This window comes from Pezoporus wallicus, unplaced genomic scaffold, assembly GCF_028554395.1.
Source record: "Pezoporus wallicus isolate ANWC-B61680 ecotype Strahan unplaced genomic scaffold, APGP_CSIRO_Pwel_v1 contig_7265, whole genome shotgun sequence".
Taxonomy (NCBI): Eukaryota; Metazoa; Chordata; class Aves; order Psittaciformes; family Psittacidae; genus Pezoporus; species Pezoporus wallicus.
The window spans coordinates 57,469-74,044 of record NW_026635568.1 but is presented as its reverse complement, the minus strand read 5'-3'; the positions used below and the strand labels follow the sequence as shown (position 1 = coordinate 74,044).

Here is a 16,576-nt window from a genome sequence, read left to right as displayed (position 1 = left end):
CCAGCTTTCTTGTCGGCCCCTTTAGGCACTGGAAGCTGCTCTAAGGTCTCCCTTGAGTCTTTTCTTCTCCAGGCTGAACAAGCCCAGCTCTCTCAGCCTGTCTCCATAGCAGATGGGTGTTCTCCAGCCCTTGGAGCATTTTTGTGGCCTCCTCTGGACTCACTCCAACAGTTCCACATCCTTCTTGTTTTGGTGACCCAGAACTGGAGGCAGCACTGGGAGATGTGTGTGTGTCTGTCTGTCTGTCTCACCAGAGCAGAGCAATGGGGGAGAATCCCCTCCCTTGACCTGCTGGTCACGTTGCTGGTGATGCAGCCCAGGACACGGTTTCTGGGCTGCAAGTGCACACTGCTGGATCTGAATCACCCAAAGAGGGCTGCAAGGATGATAAGGGGGCTGGAACACCTCTCATATAAGGACAAGCTGAGAAAATTTGGACTGTTCAGCCTGGAGAAGGATGAAGGTGCATTGAGGCCTCATAACAGCCTTCCAATTCCTGAAAGAGGTCTATAAGGAAGCCAGAGTAGGACTCTTCATCAGGGACTGTAGCAATAGGAAAAGGGTTTATAGGTTTAAACTGAAACAGGGGAAGTTCAGCTTAGGTATGAGGAAGTTCTCTGTGAGGGCAGTGAGGCTCTGGCACAGGTTACCCAGAGAAGCTGTGGCTGCCCCATCATTGGTGGTGTTCAAGGCCAGGTTGGATGGGGCTCTGAGCAACCTGGTCTAGTGGAAGGTGTCCCTGCCCGTGGTATGGGAGTTTGGAACCAGACGATCCTAAGTTCCTTTCCAACCCAAACCATTATGTGATTCTATGTTGAGCTTCTCATTGACCAACACCCCAAAGTCCTCCTCAGGGCTGCTCTCAATCCAGTCTCTACCCAGCCTGTATTTGTGCTTGGGATTGCTCTGACTCAGGTACAAGACCTTGCTCTAGGCCTTCTTGAACTTCATGACCTTTAAAAGCTAATTACTCCTCATATTCTTACACCGATTCTTGCATATGGAAAGAGATTAATGACAAGTTAACAATTTTGATTTATAAAGCTATTTATCAAAGAAATGTGAGCTTCTGTCACTAACTCTTGGTGCCACCTATCCCATGCATTCAAGCTTGGGGAGGTTCCTAAGCTGGTGTTGCTTGGGTTAACACCATTATCCCATGCATCTTCAAAGTCTCATATGAAAATCTAAACGTTATGACTTGCTCAGGCTTGCCAAAGCTATATTGCCAACAGAGATAAAACAATATAGGATGTTGTACAAATCTTAAAGCCAGATAAGGTTATGCTGCCAATTTGTTGAGTGTTTATCCTCAAGCATTTTATTTCTGCAGCGTGCAAGCAGTGACAAGTAGGTAGGAAAGGATCTCAGGATTAGGGCAGCTTGTCAAAACAGGCAAATCAAGAAAAAATTAGGCTGACAGATCACACAAGAAGTATAGTTCTAGCTTCAGGATGCCCTAGGCTTCCAAAACTGATGAGCTGGAGTTCTGGTCCTGGGCTGGCCTTTAAAAATCTCATTATTAAAATGGAGTAGTAGACTAAAGTTATACATACAGGTGGGATAATCAGCCAGTATCACCCCAGGTTTTTGCATTGCCACAAAAATTCCATCTTAAGACCTAGCCTTGTCCAAAAATTAGTCAAATTGCCCTCCATGTAGCAGAGGTCACTGTTAACTGTTTTTTTTTTTCCACTCTGCACTGCCACTCTTCCTCCCTGCAATCCCCAATACTATAAGGCAGGGCCAGCACTTCCAGTCATCTGAACTTTAAACGTGCCCTCAATCTTCCTTCTCAGCAGCTGGCCAACTGGCAGCACATGCCAGGAATCATTAGAGCAAGAGGAAGATGGACTGGCAGTACAGCCAGGCAGGAAGACACAAGCTGAGCTCCCTGTTCTCTCCACCTCATTTCAGCACATCTGTAGGAAAGCCGTTTGTCCCTTCTAAAACTATTTTCTTTCTGGAAATCGGAGATTTTAAAAGGTTAGATGTATCTATAGATTTGAAGCAGCAGATGGTGAATAAAAAAAAAAAAACAAGCATACACTGAAGTCAAAATGATAGAGTTTAGAGAAATGTGGACTGTGGAAATATTTACCAAAGAAATTAGCAATTTTGTTTATTAAGAGCAAATTGCATTGATAAACAAGTTGAAAAATTCAAAAGCCTCAACATACATGTTAGCCAGGGAGCCCATGTCCTGCCTGCAAACTCACACACCATTGTACCAAACTAAAGTCTTGCAGTGCCTCAAGGCAAGTACATGGAAATCGCTATAATCTGCTGTCAAAGGTTTTGCCTGCCATGGTTTCCAGCCAGAACCTCCACACACAAGACGACTCTAACACTGGTGAACTCACCGTGCTCTTCTGACAGCTTTCATGCTGTCAAAAACATTTTATTTTTTTTTCCCACCAAGTCATAGCACAGTTTGGGTTGGAAGGGACCTTAAAGCCCACCCAGTTCCAACCCCCCTGTCATGGGCAGGGACATCTTCCACTAGACCAGGCTGCTCCAAGCCCCATCCAACCTGGTCTTGAACACTTCCAGGGATATCAATTCATGTGAAGCCCATCTTGTCACAGGCAAGGACGTGTCAGAAGCCCAATCCAGACACAAACACATTACTTACCGGCAGCAGCTGGAATTGAATTGCTTAAGAACTGAAAGCCTTTTAGGTCTTGTCTTAAAGCTTTATTACATCAAACACTGAAGGGGAAAGGCCGCAACACAGCATCCACAACACATGTGCTTAGCCACAGCATGACACATGTGGCTAAATCTGCAAAGGTGGGCAGCTGAACTAGAGAAATTGAGTTTCACATCTGACTGCTTCCACAAACATCTTTTGGCATTTAAGATATGAGGACTCTGCACTGCCCTGATGCTCACCAGCAGCTCTTTTAGAGGAAAACAACCTACTATTAGCTCAGGCTAAATCCCCAAATTAACTCTAATAAAAAGGGCTTGGGTTGAGAGAGATTATTTGGCACCACAGCATTTCTCTCCTGCCTTTTTTTTTTTTGGCTGTTTCATCCAAAATCTGGGCTCATCAGACAGAGTGGATCTCTCACACCCTATCTGAGCTTCTGCCTAAGGCTCTGCCCCCAAAAGAGTATTCTGAATTGCTAAAAACATTCTCCAATGTTAGTGCCTGGATGTCTGCTGGGTTTGCATTTTGCCATCAGTGAGACCACTGGTACAGACAGCTGCATTTCTATTCTACCCTTGGGTGAAACAAGGAGGGGGCTGGCAAGTGCACTCATTGTTTAGGAACATGCCTTCGATGACAGATTAACAGTGTTTAACACAATACTGAAGCTGCCCCAAGGCTGGTAAACCTTTAATCTGACTGAAAGCAGTACTGCCCCAAAGTGAAGTGTATCCCCAGAGCAGAAACGACACTTCTATCACCTCCATAAGAGCTAAGTAAGTATATTCAGTCCTTACTTTTAGGTAAACTCACAGGTCCAAAAAGCAAACCACCTTTGCACTGTCCACAACTTCAGTGGAAGATGTTGTTACCAAAAGCAAAATTTCTAGGCTTGGGCCCTTGAGTATTTCTTCCAAAGCAGATGTGTTACTGTATTAAACTGGCAAAGTGGACTGGAAAACATGATTAAGTCAAATTCAGGACAGGTATTTAATTCCAAAATAGACCAACTGGCACACCCAATGCTCTTTTTCCCTCCCTTTTTCTTTGTTCTGAGGAAGCAGAAATGTAAGTACTTTGTACTCCCTATGGAGAATTGTTCCCTATCTCAGCAAATACACCATACTATCTCTGGGAAATATGTATGAGCAAGGACTCATGAATTAAGCTATGGTAACAGTAGTTCAATGTAGTAGTTCAAATACCATCTGAATAGCACCATTTCTAAAGCAGATCAGTGCCACCAAGCTGGCACTTCCTTTGCCCAGCCCACCAGCCTGCTCCTTGGTGGGAACAGGAAGATCTCCAAGGCAGAACCACATGCTGCTCCAGATAATACTAAAAAAATAGCATGAAGCATAAAGTTTTCTAAATAAGGATTTGTGAGGCTGGTGTTTTACTTCCTGGACAGCTTTAGGGTTTGTTTTAGGTTGCTTCAATTAAACTGACTATGATATACATAAAATAATCACAGAACACTTAGAATGGTTTGGGTTAGAATAGAGAAATAAGAAATAGTTAAGTTTGCTTCAGTACCTGAAATCTGAACTACTTGAACAGATCTAGCTTACCTTATACAAGAGCCATGGACTAGAATCATGCATGCCTGGAAATTAAGTATGATCCTTATCACAGAATGGTTTGGGTTGGAAGGGACCAACTAGAACTAGTTCTCTCCCTGCCATGGGCAGGGACACCTTCCACTAGAGCAGCTTGCTCCAAGCCCATTCAACCTGGCCTTGAACACTGCCAGGGATGGGGCAGCCACAGCTTCTCTGGGCAACCTGTGCCAGGGTCTCACCACCCTCACAGGGAAGAGCTTCTGCCTCAGATCTCATCTCAATCTCCCCTCTGTCAGGTTAAAGCCATTCCCCCTTGTCCTGTGCCTACAGGCCCTTGTCTAAAGCCCCTCTCCAGGTTTCTTGTTGGCCCCTTTAGGCACTGGAAGCTGCTCTAAGGTCTCCCTGGAGCCTTCTCTTCTTGAGGCTGAACAAGCCCAGCTCTCTCAGCCTGTCTCCATAGCAGATGGGTGCTCTCCAGCCCTTGGAGCATCTTCATAGCCTTCTCTGGACTCACTCCAACAGCTCCAAGTCTTCTTTATGTTGAAGCTGTATGCAGGACTGCCGAGATTTATCTAGTTTTCTTGGAAAAGTACCACTGACTTGAGAGCTGGTTTGCAAATGGCACTTGTACCTCAATTCTGCACGTATGTAGCATTTCAATCCCCAAAACACAGGGGTTAACAGTAAATTAAACCAAGGTGGAACCAAAGCATGAATGTGTTTTACTTGTGTAGGTTTCTCACCTTATTTCTTTAAGTCCTTCTTTCTGGATAACTTGCAGGATCTCTTTATGGCTCATAGGTGTGTTAGGATATTTTTCCAGGACCTGGCAAGCAAAAGTAGATTAAGAAGAAGTTACTCATTTGCATTTTCACTTTAATGTTTGACTGCACATGAAACTACATTTAATGGTTTGGACTCCTCCATGGCTACAACTGAGAAAGAATTTCTCACATCTTATCAACACCCCTTCCTTCCGAAGGATGTAAGGAGCAAAGAGATTCCACGATGAATGGCTAAAGGGCTTATTTTAGTGCAATTCCCAAATTTTATTTCACATGTGCTGCCCCCTAGATAAAGCCTCTTTGAGAATTCAACGGTCCACGGTAACAGAGGCTTCACAACCAAGCACCTTCACTTGGGAATGCTTCAGGAACTGTCAAGATACCTCAGATACAACACTTCCCAAATCAAAACCCCTACAGTTTGCACAGTTGAAACACCTACCAATCAGTTTAGTTGCATGTGAAATAAATTTAAGGAAATTCGGGGTTTAACACCATTAGGGCTCTTTGAAAGTCTCTGGACATGGTTCGGGTTGAAAGTTTATAAATATGGTCTATGACAACGCTCCCTGCACACAACAGTTGGACGCACTGCTGCCCTTCCCTAGCCCAGCACCTAAGCACCACTCACCTCCCTTCCAAGGGAACTAAGATGCAAAAGTATATTTCATCGTAGCAGACAGAGATGCTCAAGACTTCTGAAGGAAGATGCCAGTTAAAATACATCATACGGATATTTTAGGCAATACTGGGGAGGGGAAGGTGGGATCCTTCTTAATCACCTGCTTTTGACTCATGCCCAAGGGTTCATTTTGACATGAACCCTTGAGTTCCAACACCAGAAAACAAAGTATCAGTATAAGTACAAAAACCTGCAAGTGACTTTGCAGAAGGAAACGGCCCGTTTTAATGTCTCTGTTCAGCTTCTCCTGAATGCCTGCACCTTATTCCACCCAGGAACATTTAAGTTACCCTGATGGCTGCAGACTTATCGTTGTTTGGAAAGGACTTTGAAAAGATCTTGCTGAACTGAGGCATCTCTCCCCTCACAGAAACAAAAGACTTACAAGACCTACGTTTAACACCATCTTTAGCTCTGGAAGCCTTAGCTGATGTCCTCATCCTCCTAATCTCTTGTTCACTTATGTTAAAGACTGACTTTCACAGCAACTTAAACCATTTCCAAAGGCTAGCATGTGACTTTCAGTGGTGGCTAGGGTGAAGCACACTCTTCACACCAGAATGAGTAGCAGAGTAGCCACGTGTATAAAAACAGGGAGTTTAAAACAGATTTCAGTAGGATTTGTTTACTCTCACTCTCCTGTGAGCCTCAGTGACTCATTCCATTTCTAGCTGTATTGGAACAGAGGATGCCATAAGCAACAGGATACAAAATGAAAGTGGTTGAAGTAATTTAAGTCAGACCACTGCAGGTTTTAGATTTACATCAGCTCCTAATTCATGTTCTCTCAGCACTGCCAAATAGACTGTATACTTTTATACCATTAACTTGGAACAAAACCTGAAAGCTTGCTCTGCACAGTGTGCCAAAAACCCATGGAGGGCAATCAGATTTATGGTTATCTCGATTTCCATCTGTGGTGTCAACCTTTTCATGGCAGGTAGCAAAACAAATTAGGAGAAAAATAAAGCAGTGCCAGGATTCCTTTCACTAGGGACTTGAGGGTATTTGCCATTTCTCACACACTGAAATCAAAATGTGCATTCTTCTCTAGCACAGTGCTTTCCTCTTGACTTTCACTACATAGACGTGCTCTCGACAAGTCCCATCCTGCTCATACCTAGAGTGGCAACAACACATTTCATTAATTTTTCACTAGGCACAACCACAGTGCAAGCTAAAACTGTGTTTGACCACAGAATCTCATCATTAAGAGCAGAAAAGAAGAAAAGCTTTTCTAATTATATCCTTTAATGTCCACAGGATGCTTCTGTGCATCTCTCCCGGGTAACCTGTCCATACAGCTTCCTCCCATAGGACTTTTTCCTGTAGTTATGCTCAGCAAAATGACCCATCTGGCCTCCTGCCACACCTGCTTGTCTTCCCTGCAAATCATGATGGACCACTCTTGGTCTCAGAGAAGGTTGTTCCTGAAGATCAACCAGCTCTCCTGGGTTTCTCTGCTCTGCAGGAAAGATTCCTGTAGGATCCTACATATCAGTTCCCTGAACAAGCCAAAGCCAGGCAGTTTTTCTTCTACCCGCTTTCCTCATTTCACATAAGCTCTTCTCATTTCAGTGACCTGAAAGGAACGATGAACAGGTTGGATTTCCATGATGAATTCTCATTTCATCACGGTCACGGAAACCAAAGGTGCCACCACCTTCATAGTCCTCCATCAGCTCTTCCACTTTGCCAGATCCTAGATCTCCTCTAGCCTGTTTGTCCAGCACCTGGCTCAAAAGCTGTCCTCAAGTCTAAAAATCTCTTTGACAGGCTGTGCCCTGTATCACTTTGTGCTTCCAGCAGATGCCAGGGTAGAGTCAGAGCCACCTCTGAACTCATAAGCTTCTTCCAGTTGTCTGAAGAGGGTTCATGCACTTCCTCTTCTTGATGAGCTGGTCTGCAGCAAACGCCCACCGTGGTGTAACCCTCCCCTCTGAACTTAACTGATAAGCTCCCAGTTGAGTTATCAGCAGCTATACAGCACAGCTCTGCATGCTCCTAAAGCTGTTCTTTAGCAAAGAAGGCAAACCCTTCTTCCTTTTCCATGTCCCTCCTTCCACTTAAAGCGCCCGAATCATCCAGCCCTCCATGAGTTTAATCTCACCAGCACTGAGGCTCTGCACATAACGAGAGCTAATCAAGAGGGAACAGAGCTATTAGTATCAAAACTGCACACAAACCTCCAATTCCTCCTGTCCCATGCTGAACACATTTACACATAAGCATTTTGGGCTGGCCCACGGGTACGCTGGGGAGGTGCAAGAGTTCCTCTGGAGAAGTGGAAGAGGCCCCCCTGTCATAGACACCCAAGTGCCTCTCTTCAACTGATACTTCCCTTCTGATTTTCAGTCACATTCCCACACCAAACCTAGTTTAAAAGCCTCCATGCTGTCAGCAGCCATGCTGGCAAATATGCTTTTGTCCATTTTATTAGATGGATGCCATCTCTTGCCATCAGTCTGCATCCCTAAAGGAGTCCCATGGTCATAAAACCCCCACCCTGTCTATAAATACTAACTGTGCAGACAGAAGCTAATGCTAAGGCAACATCTCCTGCCTAAGCCTTTCCCGTTCATCACCAGAATCTAGGAGATCACCCAAACCCTCAACGCCTCTGAAACTCACTCTCAAGGCCTGGCATTGACCTTTTATCTGCTCAAGGTCTCCTTTGGGAGACCTTGGACAAGATTTTGGGAGATCTAGAACAAGGGGAATGGCTTTAACCTGACAGAAGGGAGACAGAGATGAAATCTTAGGAAGAAGTTGTTTTTTGTAAGGGTGGTAAACCCCGGCACAGGCTGCCCAGAGAAGCAGTGGATGCCCCATCCCTGGCAGTGTTCAAGACCATGTTGGATGGAGCTTGGAGCAACCTGGTCTAGTGGAAGGTGTCCCTGCCTGTGGCAAGGGGTTGAAACTGGATGAACTTTAACATATCTTACAACCTAACATTCATTTTACCTGCCAGATAACAGCACAAACTCCAGTTTATTTCCATTGGGCTGGACGTACAAGAACATTCACTTGAGGACATGAATCTCTGGTGGCTTCTATATACAGAACTGCGGGATTTTGCTAGAGCCACTACTGTAGTGCCACAAGTCTGGGTACTGCAAAAAGAGATCAGTATGAAATGGCCTGTTCTCAAATGCACAAGAAAAGCACTGTAACTCCAGATTAACTATTAACACTGACTTCAAAGTAATGCAAATCTATTTCAGGACACTCAGGAACATGAACATATCCAAAAAGGCTGCTTGTCTGCTGGGAGAGAAGACTGAGCTCCAAGCACCTAGACCTTTCATTGAATTTCAATCCTAAATGTTCAACAGATGAATGAGAAACTTCACTTTGCCCCTCTCCCCACCCCATAACACACTGATAAAGGCAAACAGCATGAAATTAATGCTGCTGCCAATATAGTTTGAGACTTTGGCAGTGCTGCTTTGCTCACCAAAAAACCAAACAATTCAAACTGTGCCCATCACTGCTGAGGAAAGACCTCTAAACAGTCTTCATCAACACAATTATCTACTATCAGGTTGTCTGCTATTTGGCAGTAAATAGTTAAAGTAAAAATAAAAAAAAAGAAAATAACCAACCTTCAAACATCGGGGTTGGTACCAGGTCCAAGACTGTTTTCCATTAACAACCAGATGACAGCACACAGCACATCCACAACAGGCTCACAAACAACACAAATCAAGGTGGAAATCGATGATGCACAAGATGGCTGTGTGGCCATTCAGAGGGACCCTGAGAAGCTGAAGAAACAGACAGACGCAACCTCAAGTCCACATGGAAATTCCAAGTCCCCAGCACATACCCCTTGTTGATCATGAGCCAGCAGCATTCCCTTGATGCAAAACAAATAGGCCCCCAGCACCTGAAGGCCACTGCCACCCTGGGCTACACAAGGCAGAACTAGTGACAGCAGGCTGATGGAAGTGATCCTTCCCCTCTACTCAGGAATGTTGAGTCAGTGTCTGAAGTGCTGTATTCAGCCCTGGACTCCCCAGTTCAAGGGAGTCACAGACAGACTGGAAGAAGTCCAGCAAGGGACAACAAAGATAAAAAATGCTCCAGTCCCTTAAAATTATATGAAGGGCAAGACAGAGACCTGGCATTGTTTAGCCTGGAGAAAACAGCCTGAGAGAGCTGGGCTTGTTCAGCCTAGAGAAGAGAAGGCTCTGGGGAGACCTTAGAGCAGCTTCCAGTGCCTAAAGGGGCTGCCAAAGCTGGAGAGGGGCTTTAGACAAGGGCCTGTAAGGACAGGACAAGGGGGAATGGCTTTAACCTGACAGAGGGGAGATTTACATAAGATATTAGGAAGAAATTGGAGAAGATCCTTTCTCACTCAAACCATTCTACAATGAAGGCCCAGAGGAATCTTAACAGTGTGTATAAGCACTTGACAGGACATTATAAAGAACACCAAGCCAGACTCTTCAGTGGCATCCACTCAAAGGACAAAAGGTAATGGGCACAAGTTGAGTGTGGTGGTGTTTGGGGTTTGATTTATTTTTTTTTAGATTATTATCCTGGCAGTGGTCAGACACTGGAAGATGTTGCCTAGGGTAATGAAATCTCCACCCTTGGACTGGACAATGTCCTAGGAACCTCACTTTCGGCAGAGTGGTTGGACTAGGTGATATCCAGAGGTCCATTTTGACCTCAAGTGATCAGAAGAAGCTGATTTAGTCACTAACAGACCAAGGTTAAGTATCACCACATAATTTTATGTTCCCTTTCCTGTTCCTGCTTACTAGCTGGCCAGGTTAAATCCACAGAAGACATTTCCCAAACCAAGCTGTGAACCGCTTTCCACAGGCTATTATGAGTGCCAAACCATGCATGGCAAGAACAGGAAACTCAGAGGACATTAATACAAAGTTAACACCTTCAGGTTAGGTATTTCACACAAAGACTGCTGGGAGAATATTTTGAAGAAAAACGACCAAGCCATGATTGCCTTAATATGTAAGAATTTTCCTTAGCCATCTGTTACTATCTATTGTCAAGACACCTTTGTGACAGATGAATTCTATTAGACAATATAGACATTCCTAAAATTATAGAAACAGCCTTCAGAAAGTATCTAATGAAGTAGTTGTCCATGTAATCTAACCAGCTACACAGCAAGAAGCTATCTCAGACTTTCACTTATGATAACCGGAAACATGGAATGGGGGGAAAGAAGGATGCAGAAGTAGAAAAAATATTTAAAAAGCTTAGCATCCTCATTTATCTCAAAATCCTGGAAAAACAAGCACATTAAGTTGGAAGTCTTCACAAAATAAAGCAAGTTATGGTCAGGAAGAGAAGTACAGATTCAAAGATATATGGATTTTAGTCTGAATGGCTACCTGTACACCTTTGACATGTAAGGCCTAACTGCAGAAAAGTGTCCTCAGATTCACAACCCCTATCCCAAAAATAGGCATTGGAAACCCTTTGATGGTCTGCAAGTTCAAGACAACATCTAACAAGGAAAAATAAAACACTGCCACTATTGCAAAAGCATGAAGAGGAACAAGTCATTGTCTAAAGGCTTTTGGATCACTAAAAACATTTTATCCAGTGAATACTAAGCAATTAGGTATGGATCAAATAGAACAAAACTGTGAGAAGGGCCCAAGATTTGGAAAACATGCCTGATACTTAAACTCAGCCTAGACAGGCTCATCTGGAAAAACAACTTCTCTGGCTCAGCAGCCACAGCTTCTTCAAACACTAGAATGTTTGCACGAGAATTTGGAGGCGTGTTTACAGTCCCAGAAACCCCGAAGCTCACATATCTCCTGTGCACCCTGATCCCCAACCAGATCTAAGAGCAAACCACACGGGAAAGGTTGGACAACCCACCCTCAAAAGTGGCCAGGGGACTCCAAGCTGCACGCCCACACCTTCCAATGGCATGCAGCCCCACATCAAATAACTTCAAGCAACATGCCGTGCTCTACAAATACCCCAAATGAGAGTAATGAACATTTAAATCCTCCTGAACCAGTCCACCATAGGGCTGCTTCATGTCTATCAACACACAACTCATGTGTTATCCATAACTGCCTTTAAGGAAGGGGCACGGAGACCCAACACAGTCCATGATGCTAACCCAGGTGTTGCTCCACAGCCATTCTGTCTCACTGCTGTTTTGCTAATTTTAGTTAATTCTGCCCTGTAGGATAAAAGCTTCTTGTGTTGGTCAACTACCACCACAGGTGAAACCACTAAAACTACCAGCTTTGGCTACACAGGACCAAGATAGATTAGCACTATCTGGGTAAATGTTGTCATCTCATGTTCTTCAAGAAACTTGTTTAATACTAACTCAGCCTACACAGATAAGCAAAGCAGTTCACAACTTCAGATGCAGTAATAACTCCATGCTGCTTTACAAGTTGACCCAGAAGAACCAGGAACAAGGATTAAAGAGAGTCTTAAGAAAATAGATATACCTTAAGTACCTTCACATCTCTCTTCTGCTCTTTTAATCCTGTATCAGATCTTCCATTTGAGTTCTTTTTTTAGTTACTGTATGTAAATAAATTAAAACTAATTCTACTATCTGCCACAGAACTGAATTTGAGAGGCATTTTTAAATTAAGAGCCAGGATTTATAAGCTACCTTCCTACAGTGCTCAGCATCAGCCAAGATGAGCCCAAAGAACAAACCAGCAAGTGCCAGCACTGAGTACTGACAAAGCCTCATTACATGGACCTAGCTATTAAAAGTGTCAGTCAGTGTTCAATATAGGAGAAACCAAATACTCAAGATAGCTCCACTGATGCTCAAATTATGGCACCTCAGGTGTTAAAATGTTCTAGTTGGCTCATTTTTAACAAAACCCACTAACAGACTTATCTATTTTACAGCACATGTTGCTTTGCACCCTGAAGCTGTCCTGGTTTCTGCAAACATTTCCAAGAAAACAGGATCACAAGAGAAAAGGTGTTTCGTAATTTTACCTCTTTGAAGAGAGGAACTTTCTTACTCTCCCAGTATTTACTGGAGGCTCTGGGGAGAACTTCGAGCAGCTTCTAGTACTTAAAGGGACCAACAAGAAAACCAGAGAGACCCTGTGGGCCTGACAAGGCCCTGCAGGGACAGGACAAGGAGAAATGGCTTTAACCTGACAGAGGGGAGAGTGAGATGAGCTCTTAGGCAGAAGTTCTTCCCTGTGAGGATGGCGAAGCCTTGGCACAGGGTGCCCAGAGAAGCTGTGGCTGCCCCATCCCTGGCAGTGTTCAAGGCCAGGCTGGATGGGGACTGGAGCAACCTGGTCTAGTGGAAGGTGTCCCTGCCTGTGGCAGGGGTTGGAACTGGATGAGCTTTAAGGTCTTTTCCAATCCAAGCCATTCTGTGATTCTATGAAAAACAAAGAGCTCACATAAACAAGCCTACAAGAACCAGTGTGCCCATGTATCAGCATTAAGTGCTAACAGGAGGGGTTTAGAAGTTAAAATTAAGCTAACCTCCAAACATGGTTATCTAGGGTTGGCTGCTTTGGGAGTTAGTTTGGCATGCATTCTTCAGCGCTATTAACCTCAAACCCAAAACAACCTCATCTCTACATCAAAGCTTTCACCTCATATTTAGAAATCTTTTTAAATGAAATCAACGATCCTTCCCCCCCAAGCCCCACGTAACAACAGTCTGTCCTCAATGCGAACTCCCCAGAGCTACAGCAATTCCCATGTGCTGCGCTGGCCGAGCTGCAAGATCACATACATGCGTAAAACGGAGACACTGACTTAGAGGGGCAACTGTTCACACCATTGAATTTTTGGTACTGGACACTGGTACAGCCATGGATTAGCTCTCAAAACATACCAAACACAGACCAGCACGGCACATTTATTGCCTCTGAACTGCCCCCCAGGCCTCCCTAGTGAGAGGAAAACTTTGGTTACGAAACTGCATATTTGGTTTATCAGAGTTAAAATCATTTCATTATCTTCTCATACAATACTGGACAGGCTAGATAACCCCTCCATTATGGATTTTATTCCTTTCTTCAATCTTCTGACAGAAGAGGAGGAAGGAAACCACAGGAAGATAATCTGAAAGCACAGGAGCAAGACAAAGGGCTACAATTGCACTGATCAACTGACGATTCACTAAAATTAGCTTAGGAAGAAACCATTGAGAATCTCACCTCCTACACCTTTGTATTTTACTCTACAGGTGTCAATAAGAGCATGTTTCTTAACTTGGGAGATGCAGTTACAAGCTGAAGATCCACGTTTAGCTAAGGAGGAATTTCGCATATTATTTCATCTTATCTCAGCCTTCCAGTACCTGAAGAGGCCAACAAGAAAGCTGGAGAGTGGCTTTTTACAGGTGCCTGTAGGGACAGGACAAGGGGGAATGGCTTTAACCTGACAGAGGGGAGACTGAGATGAGATCTTAGGCAGAAGTTCTTCTCTGTGAGGGTGGTGAGGCCCTGGCACAGGTTGCCCAGAGAAGCTGTGGCTGCCCCATCCCTGGCAGTGTTCAAGGCCAGACTGGACAGGGCTTGGAGCAACCTGGTCTAGTAGAAGGTGTCCCTTTCCATGGCAGGGGTTGGAACCAGATGAGCTTTAGGGTCCTTTCCAACCCAAACCATTCTGGGATTTTATGATCTAGATCCCTCCTAAAAAGATACTGACTGAATTTATGGTTTCTTGCATTCTACATTTTCCTACAGCTTCTTGCTAAGAAAAGAAAAATCACTTTAAAGTTTAGATACTGCAATAAACCCCCTTAGGCTAGCAAGGGATGGGAATTAACTATGCCCACCACTGTTCTTCCCCTTCCCATCTCCACCTACTCCACGTGCAAAAGGCTCCAGGGAGTAGAGATTTCCATCCAGAAATGTTCACTAAAACTCTCCTCTCCTGAAGTTTCAGTACACCACCATAGCGCTCCAAAGAGGATACTTTTTTCCAGTGAAATACTGGAAGACATCACTTGACTGTACATGCCTGAGCATTACTGCTAATAGATGCTTCTCAAACATTTAGCCTCAGAATGATGATCAAAAGAAAGCCCACCATGAAACATGTACCTGCTTCCAGGACTAAGTGCAAGCAAGCCTGAATGACTCAAAGCAAATCCATGCAGCATGGCCATCCTTTTCCTGAAGCAGGGGGAGTGGGGAGGGAAGGACAGAAATAGGAATTTAACATTTTAAGAACTGAGAGAAATCGTTCTAACTCAATTTGAAAAACTCAGCTGTGGTAAACTCGTCTTTTACAACTCGCACTGTTCAATGGAATATATTATCCTGTACATCTTCTCAACTTGCATTTCTAGGGAGGAAAAGTTACTGTGGGATGGCTTTGGAACTCAAAGATGAATTATTGATTACTCAGAAGCAGGAAGATTTCTAGATGGTAAAAAGTTGCAAACCTAAATGAATGTGTGTGAAAGAGCACAGGCAACTAAGCCTACTTGAAACAGGAGGTAAGACAGGATCTCTGTCTCTTAAGTAGCTCTTCAACAAACAGGTTTTCTTTAGCTGAAAAGATTTCAGTCTTGGCACCAGTAGTGGTCTCTGTGCTGAATCACAAACTCAGAGAGCAAGAGCTGCATCCTCCTCCCCCATTCTGTAGCTGTCACCCAGGGAACCCCTGCAGTAGTTCTTGTTTTGAGCCCAGTACTTGTTTCCATAGTCAAAACACAGGTTTCCTACACACAGACAGGAGCTGATCAGACAGACCATGTTACTGCTGTGTAGTACATGCTTGCCAGCTGTGCAAGGGAAGATTACAGTGCCTTTGTAACATGAGGAGCTACTACTACTGCTCTGCCTGGCACACATGACATTTCATGGCTTCCTTCATACCATCAATGCAGATGCAGACAGTGCAATACTATGTTTTTCATCCTACCAGAATGCCTGATGGGGATCACAGGGCAGAAAATGCAGTTTCTACATACACCTTACCTATTCATCTTTCATCTGCACAAGGCAAAGCTCAACAAAATCAGAGGGTATCTTAAGGCACATCCATGAAGAAAGTCTTGCATCTTACAATGCACTGGCCAATGTTGAGGCCTATCTCTCAAAGTTCTGCCAAGTAGCCCTATTCCCACATCAATGCCCTTTTATTATTTGCTTGAGGACCTTGCCACAGCTCAAGCTTTCCTGATGCCAACTGTGCATTCATTCCTCTTTAAAGCCACTGGACTGTAACTGGGGAGAGCAACCCTGCAGGATAACTTGGACAGGCTGGAGGAGTGGGCTAACAAGAACCTTCTGAAGTTCAACAGAGACAAGCGTGAGGTCTTGCAATTGGGAAAACATAATCCTGGAATGTGACACAAGCTGGGACCTGCCCAGCTGGGGAGCAACCCCACAGAAAGGGACCTGGGAGTCTTGAGGGACACAAGTTCAACAGGACTGAACAGCATGTGGCTACAGCAAAGAAATCCAACAGGATGTTGGTTAACATCAACACGAGCATCACCAGCAGAGATAAAGATGTCATTGTCCCACTCCACTTAGCGCTTGACAGGCCGCTCCTGGAATGCTATAAGTCACACTGGGAAAGACAAGGAGTGATGGGCATAAGTTACTCCTGGGTGATTCCAGCTGGACACTGGAGGAAATTTTTTTCAACATGAGAATAACCAGCTACTGCAGTAACCTCCCCAGGAAAGTGGTGGATACCCAACACTGGACACTGCTAAGATTTGGCTGCACAGGGTGTTGGGCCATCAAGTCTTGGTCATGCTTTACCTAGAAAGGTTGGACCAGATGATCTTTGAGGTCCCTACCAACCTGGGATTCTAGGATTCTAAACCTCATGTAGAATCCATTTATGATTTCTAATTATCTGTTATTTATTTCACATTGTAAGCCCCTAAATTTTACTGAGAATAAAACTGTAGCATCTGGCA

The 16,576-nt window shown here is 44.3% G+C and overlaps 1 protein-coding gene across 3 annotated transcripts in view; it reads right to left on the bottom strand.

Annotated features, from left to right (window-relative positions):
• The window catches only part of ASXL2 (ASXL transcriptional regulator 2), a 98,890-nt gene that overhangs the window by 66,104 nt on the left and 16,210 nt on the right, over positions 1–16,576 (bottom strand). Inside the window, exons 1-2 of one of the 3 annotated variants that reach the window (XM_057396786.1) lie at positions 7,058–7,330; positions 4,962–5,044 (exon numbers count right to left, since the gene is read on the bottom strand). In XM_057396786.1, the coding sequence (XP_057252769.1) occupies positions 4,962–5,044; positions 7,058–7,081 (107 nt within the window). In that variant the 5' untranslated portion in view covers positions 7,082–7,330. Of the gene's footprint in view, positions 1–4,952; positions 5,045–7,057; positions 7,331–16,576 lie in introns of those variants that run through there. The other 2 variants (XM_057396787.1, XM_057396790.1) reach the window with 2 other exon arrangements.